General features: G+C 62.8%; 1 protein-coding gene across 1 annotated transcript in view; it reads right to left on the bottom strand.

Annotated features, from left to right (window-relative positions):
• OBSL1 (obscurin-like 1) overlaps positions 1-6,758 on the bottom strand; it is a 15,376-nt gene that overhangs the window by 5,600 nt on the left and 3,018 nt on the right. The window contains 9 exon segments of the mRNA XM_010192549.1: positions 2-140; positions 403-678; positions 768-1,043; positions 1,239-1,514; positions 2,843-3,115; positions 5,547-5,819; positions 5,941-6,216; positions 6,313-6,594; positions 6,705-6,750. Of these exon segments, the coding sequence (XP_010190851.1) occupies positions 2-140; positions 403-678; positions 768-1,043; positions 1,239-1,514; positions 2,843-3,115; positions 5,547-5,819; positions 5,941-6,216; positions 6,313-6,594; positions 6,705-6,750 (2,117 nt within the window).

The following is a 6,758-nucleotide window of genomic DNA, read 5'->3' as shown; positions in this document are numbered from 1 at the left end:
CTCCTGGCCATCCCGGAGCCAGCGCACGGCAGCATTGGGCCAGGAGACCTCACAAGCCAGCACCAGGTCCTCCCCAGCCACCAGGCAGCGATGCTCCACGTCGCCTGTGCTGCCCACAATGGTCACCGGTGGCTCTGGGACTGGAGAGATAGGCTGTCACCACGGGAGCAGCAGCCTGTGCTGGGTGCTGCAATGGCCGCATCCTATCTGGATCTCCTCTGGCTGCACCTGGGCAGCGCAGGGGTTTCCAGAGCCCCTACATGGGTGCAGTCCTGTGTCCTCCCACCAGCCTCCCCATGCTCGCTGCCATCCAGCCCAGCCCCACACCAGCCTGGCAGCAGCTGGCAGGACCCACCTCGGTCCTTGCCCCACTGGCTGTCCCCCTCAGGATGTCCCGCTCACCTTCCACAGTGACGAAGAAGACGATGCTGTCATCGCCAGTGTCACACAGATATTCCCCCGTGTCCCTGCCTGTGGCCGCCAGGACGACAAGGGAGCGGCGTGCCCCATCCTCCTCCAGCCGCACACGCCCGGTGTCCTGCAGCTTCTCCCCATCTTTGTACCACTTCACCTCCCCATGAGCGTGCGATAGGTGCACCTCCAGCACCAGGTCCTCCATGGCCCGGCAATGCCAGTGGGTGGGCAGGACACCCCTCTCCAGGATCCTGATCAGCGGGTCTGCAGCACCCAACACCAACAGGGCAGGGGTCTCTGAGGTCTGTGCACCCAGTACCTCCTGCCAGGCTCTCCCCTGGCCTCTCGCTCACCTAACACTTGGACGGTGAAGGTCACGGTGTCATTGGCGGCAGAGCAGACGTATTTCCCGGAGTGCTCGGCTTGGGCCACAGGGATGAGCAGGCGGCGGTGGGCACCCTCCTCCTCCAGCACCAGGCTGCCCCCCGCCTCCAAGCTGACACCTTCCTTGGCCCAGTGCACAGGCGCATCCACGCGGGACAGCTCACAGCCCAGTGTCACCGTCTCCCCTGGGGACACCGTCACGACAGGGGGAGGTCTGCAGGGCTGCAGGATCCTCACCGGCAGCTCTGCAAGGATGACGTGGCTGTGATACAAAGCAGTGCGGGGACAAGAAGGCCCTGAGGATACCTCTTGCTGCCACCCACACTGGGTGGCCCAGCACCTTGAAGCTGTGCACCCAGTGGCTCCATCACTGCAGAGGAGCTGGTCCCCCTCGCCCAGGCTGGGAAAGACCTCACATCCAGCAGTATATCCCTGCTGACCTGACACTTTGACGTCGAAGGAGACAGCCTCGTCCTTGCTCTCACAGATGTACTCGCCCGCATCCTCTGCACTGCTCCTGGGGATGAGGAGGCAGCGCCAGGCCCCCTCCACCACCAGCAGCAGGTTGTCAGTCTCGTCCACCTCCAACCCATCCTTGAACCAGCGCACGGGAGCATCCAGCACGGAGAGCTCACACCGCAGCTCCACGCGCCCCGGGGCCTGCACCGGCAGCCCCACTGAGCGCTGGGGAGGGTGCAGGATCCTCACCAGTGGCTCTGCCAGGGATGCAGAGGAAGGGTGTGAGATCTGCTCTCCACGCCACTCCTGGCTCTGCTGTCCCTGCTTGCTGTCACCTGCGTCCCTGTCCCCATGGGGTTGCAGGGACGCTACAGCCTCTCCCCCTAGTGCAGAGGGGCAGGAGCAGTGGGCACACAGTGCCATCCCAGCACGGCTGGAGTGGGGACAGCCCCCCGCCCCTGAATGATGCAGCCACATCTCCTCCTCTGCAATAGTGAGGGCAGGGACTAGCACTGGGGACCCCATGACAGAGTCGGGGCAGTGCTGCCCTTTCCAGGACACCCTTGTTGTGCCACCAACCTGTGACCAAGATGTGGTAGGAGATAGACGCATCCCCGGCATCGCAAATGAACTCCCCTGTGTCCTGTGGCTGGGCGCAGGGCAGCACCAGCCGGCACCGCAGCCCCTCCTGCTCCAGCACCAGGTTCTTGCCCACCTCTGCCTCCTCCCCGTCCTTGTACCAGTGCACCAGGGCCACCAGCTGGGACAGCTGGCACCACAGCTCCACGCGCTGCCCGACCGTGTAGATGTGGGGGGCCCCTTTGTTGGAGCTGACGATCCTCACCGGTGCCTCTGCCGGGGAACACGTGGGGAGGCTCAGCTGTGGTTGTGGGTGAGCCCTGCCCAAAGATGGGCAACCCCCCGGGCCGCTCACCATTCACAGTCACCCTGAAGCTGGTGGCATCGTCCCTGGCATCACAGGTGTACGTCCCCGAGTCGAATGGTGTGGCTGCGGAGATGTGCAGCCTCCGTGAGCATCCCTCTGAGCTGATGGCCAGGACCTCACTCGGGACCACGACCTCGCCGTCCTTCAGCCAGCAGACAGGGGCATCGGGGAGGGACACCTGGCACTCCAGCAGCACGGGCAGTCCTGCCAGCACCTCCTGCAGCTGCTGTGCCTCAGGCACCGGGGCAATATAGACTGGAGCTGAGAGGACCAAGACCCTGTGTAACTTGGCCTCTGTCCTACCTGCTTTGCAGCCAGTGGCCTGGGTTGTCCCAGCTCTGCAGCACTGGCAAATGAAAGCCAAGGTAGCAGCAGGGCTGGGGTGCAAGGTGGCATAACCCATGGGCAGGCAGCATGGCTGTGTCCTGGGGTGTGGAGGGGCAGCACAGTACAGGGCTCTGTGAGGAGACAGGGCAGCCAACCTGCCCCTGCCCACACTCCAGTCCAGACCAGGGGCACAGGCAAGGAGCAGCTCATGAGGAGGCGAGGGGCAGCTGAGAGGCTGCAGCCACCAGTGGGACAGCAGTTTGAGTGGGGAGCCAGGGCAGAGGGACAAGGGGAGAGGGCCATAATACCCACCTGCCACGGTGATGATGTAGAAGACGGAGTCCCCGCCAGCATCGCAGACGAACTCTCCTGTATCCTGTGGCTGGGCGCAGGGCAGCACCAGCCGGCACCATGGCCCTTCCTGCTCCAGCACCAGGCTCTCGCCCACCTCCACCTCCTCCCCATCCTTGTACCAGTGCACTGGGGCTGCCGGGCGGGACAGCTGGCACCACAGCTCCACACGCTGCCCGGCCACGTAGGCATGGGAGACCTCCTCGTTGGAGCTGATGATCTTCACCGGTGCCTCTGCCAGGGAGAGACACAGGGCTCAGCTGGGACACAAAGACCAGAGCAGGTGACGGTGGCAGTCACAGCCCTGCATGGAGCGATGGCTTCACGGGCTCGTTGGCTTTAAGGCAGAAGACACCACCTCATCCACATCCTGCTGACAGCAAGCAGCCAGGCTGCTCTGCCCAGGGCTCCCTCTGCTCCTCACCCATCGCACCTGCAGGAGCACCCAGCTTCCAGCATGGCTGTAAATCCCTGCTGTGCCCACAGTACCTGCCCTGATTTGCCTCAGGACAGAGCTGAGGGACACAGAGGGTGGATGTGTGTGTGCAAACACCTCATTAGCAATCCCCAGCACTGCTAATTGCCACCTGTAGTGCCAGTACCAGCCTCTCTGGCTGCCCTACCCTGGGGTCCCCACCCCTCTGCCTGTCTCCCTGTTTTGGAGGCCGCCAGGTCCCGGCTGGTTCTTCTGTCTTGGCTTAGCCTTGGCATTTTCTCACAGCGCGGCAAAGGTGGGTGGCTTGCTTGTGGCCACCATCCGCATCCCTCTGGCTCACCAGAGCCTGGGACCCCACACTAGATCACAGTGCTTGCTAAACACACAAATTACACACAAAATGTGTGCCACTGCTCACATCTCCCTGCTGACCTGAGTCAGATCTCTGAAGGCAGAGGGGCTCCCAGTTCAACCATTATGTGACCAGCCCTCCTCTCTCCTGGGAGAAGATCAGGATGCGGCCCCTGCCCACAGCAGCCAACACTGCCTGCCTGAGCACACACCTTGCAGTGGGCCATAGCCAGCCTGGACTGGGCTCTGTGCCTTGGAGCACACCAGAGCACGCTGGTGGCCAAGCAGCAACCTGACCTTCTCCTGGGGTGCAGCTGCCCCGTGCTGGGCGCCCGGGCCCCAGACTTCCCAGACAGTTTCCAGCCGCGATGCCCAGGCTCAGCAGCACACCGCAGCCCCGCAGTGCGCAAGAGCGGCGCCAGTTCACAGCACTCGACCTGCACCACGCTGAGCCTGCGTCCGCCTGGCTCCCTGATCAAACGCTCAGTGGCTGCCTGTCCACCCCAGGCCTGCTAAAAGCAATCACATCGCTGAAGTGCGGCTGAAGATGTTGAACAACACCGAAGTGAGGAGGAGGCCATGTGCCAGCCCTCGGTGGGCAGTGCTGCTCTGACCCCAGTCCCATCTCCGGCTCTGAGGGAGCCCCTGGCAGCTGCCGGAAAACCCAGAGGTGTGTGGGGGTGGCTGGGATTTAGGTAGGCAGGCTTGGTGCCACAGCAATCCTCGGGGGATGGCTGGGGTGCCTCGGGGAAATCCAAGTGTGCCATGGCAGCGCTGACTGCAGCGTTCAGCCCAGCACTGCTGCCAGAGAGGTGCCAGCCTGAGCCGCCTGGCACCCGCACCGAGCCCCACTGGTGACACCGATGGCCAAATCCTAATTGAACTGAGCCAGCCTCGCTAAGACCCTTCCATCTAAGTTATGCAAAGCTGCTCAGCTGAACGGCCGAGCCTCAGCAGATGGTATTTCCCACTCCCACCCTAGGGAAGCTGAGCTCTTCTTGCCCTGCACCCCTGCAGGGTGGATGACGCCTCCTGCCTCTGCCCGAAGCCCACACTACCCGTCCTTCCCACTGGTGATTTTGCCTTTATCACACCAAAACCCTCCTCTCTTGACCCTTCTGGCGGTCAGCACTTCACTGACTCTTCCAGCGTCTCTTATCAGTCATCCCATCTTCTCTCCTACACCCTCTGCCATCAGCTCCAGCACTTTGCACGTATTAACACCACAGAGAGGTTTTACCACTGCGGTCACACAGCCTTTTAACCGGGGGTTAGCTCTGCCCCCCACCGCCTTCCTGCGGTTGCGAGACTGTGGGTTTTGGGGCCAGCGAGGGGAAGTCTTTCACTCACTTTCAGCTTTCATTATCCTCCACCAGTAGCCGCTCCACGGGCAGGGCTGCCGCAGCAGTATGCCAGTCCCTGCTCCCACCCATCAAACACCACTCCATCACCGGTATCCAGGCAACCGCTAATTTTCAGGTCAGCAATTAACACTGTCCATCAGAGCGATGTCCGACCGCGAGTCACCCCATGCCAGGTGCCGGGTGCTCATACCCACTATTTTTAGGACCTCGGAGGAGGGCTTGGTTACTGGACATGGCAGAAGTCCGGCAAACACCCCAGCATGGAGATGTTGGGTGCCCTTGAGTGCCTGAGCGTTTCAGATGGGCAGTGAGCTGTCCCCTTTGTCAGTCAGTCCAGAGCTGCTGCAAAGGCCCCAGCAAAACAACCTGCTGGTGAGGACCTGGCAAGAGCATCCCTGATGAGCATCCCCGATGAGCATCCCCAACCCCAGAGTAGCAAACGACACCGATAGTGACACTGTGGAAAATAGCCCCCTGAGAGGTGACCCCGCAAGTCCACCCGCATCGCACTCACCTGCCACAGTGATGGTGTAGAAGACAGAGTCCCCGCCAGCGTCGCAGACGAACTCCCCTGCATCCTGTGGCTGGGCGCAGGGCAGCACCAGCCGGCACCATGGCCCTTCCTGCTCCAGCACCAGGCTCTCGCCCACCTCCACCTCCTCCCCATCCTTGTACCAGTGCACTGGGGCTGCCGGGCGGGACAGCTGGCACCACAGCTCCACGCGCTGCCCGGCCACATAGGCATGGAGGGCCTCCTCGTTGGAGCTGATGATCCTCACCGGTGCCTCTGCCAGGGATAACATGGGGCTCAGCACGGGCACCAGGTGACGACAGCTTTCAGCCCCATCATGGGGGTGAGAAGAGGGGCAGTAGCACTGTCAGAGGTAGGGTCCAGGCTCCCAGCTCACCGGTCACGGTCACCACAAAGCTGATGGCATCATCCCCAGCATCACAGGTGTACGTGCCGGTGTCCAAGGGACCCACTGAGCGGAGGAGCAGCCTCCGCACGCAGCCCTCTGCCTGCACTGCAATAACATCATCCAGGGGCACGGCCTCTCCATCCTTCAGCCAGTGGACAGGAGCGTCTGGGGGGGACACCTGGCACTCCAGCAGCATGGGCAGCCCTGCCAGCACCTCCCGGACCTGCTCAGCCTCAGGCACTGGGGCAATGCGGACCTGTGGGGCTGAGACACCACAGAGAGATGAGAAGCATCCTCCAGCATGAGAGCCCCTCTTCTGCTCTTCTTCCCACAGGACCCCAGGACAAGAGCCCCACTTGCCTTGTACGTGCAGCACAGCTGAGTCCCGCACGCCGCCGGACACGAAGGTGACCTGGGCCCCACTGTCGGCCAGACGTGCTGCCCGGATCAGCAGAGAGTGCTCCATCCCATGGTGCTGCACGTTGCACCGTCCGCCCATCTCCTCCTCCTCCTCGCCCAGTCTGGCCCCATTGAGGAACCAGGTGCCCTGCACCGCAGCTGACAGCATGAGGGAGAATCGTGCGTCCTCACCATCCCACACCTGGACATCCTGCAGACCCCTCTCCAGGCAAGCTGCTGGGGCTGGAGCATGGCCAGACTCAGCCCTGGCAGTGCCGGCCAGCAGTGTGCCATGGCAAAAGCTCCCTGGGGACAGCCAGGTCCTGGGGGGGGTCCCAGCTTGGCACCCTCACCAAGATGCACGGAGCCGGGGAACTCCACGGGGCTGCTTCTGCCATACTCGTTGA

This window comes from Mesitornis unicolor, unplaced genomic scaffold (genome assembly GCF_000695765.1).
Source record: "Mesitornis unicolor isolate BGI_N332 unplaced genomic scaffold, ASM69576v1 scaffold35149, whole genome shotgun sequence".
NCBI classification, from domain to species: domain Eukaryota; kingdom Metazoa; phylum Chordata; class Aves; order Mesitornithiformes; family Mesitornithidae; genus Mesitornis; species Mesitornis unicolor.
This window is presented reverse-complemented; position numbering and strand designations above follow the sequence as displayed.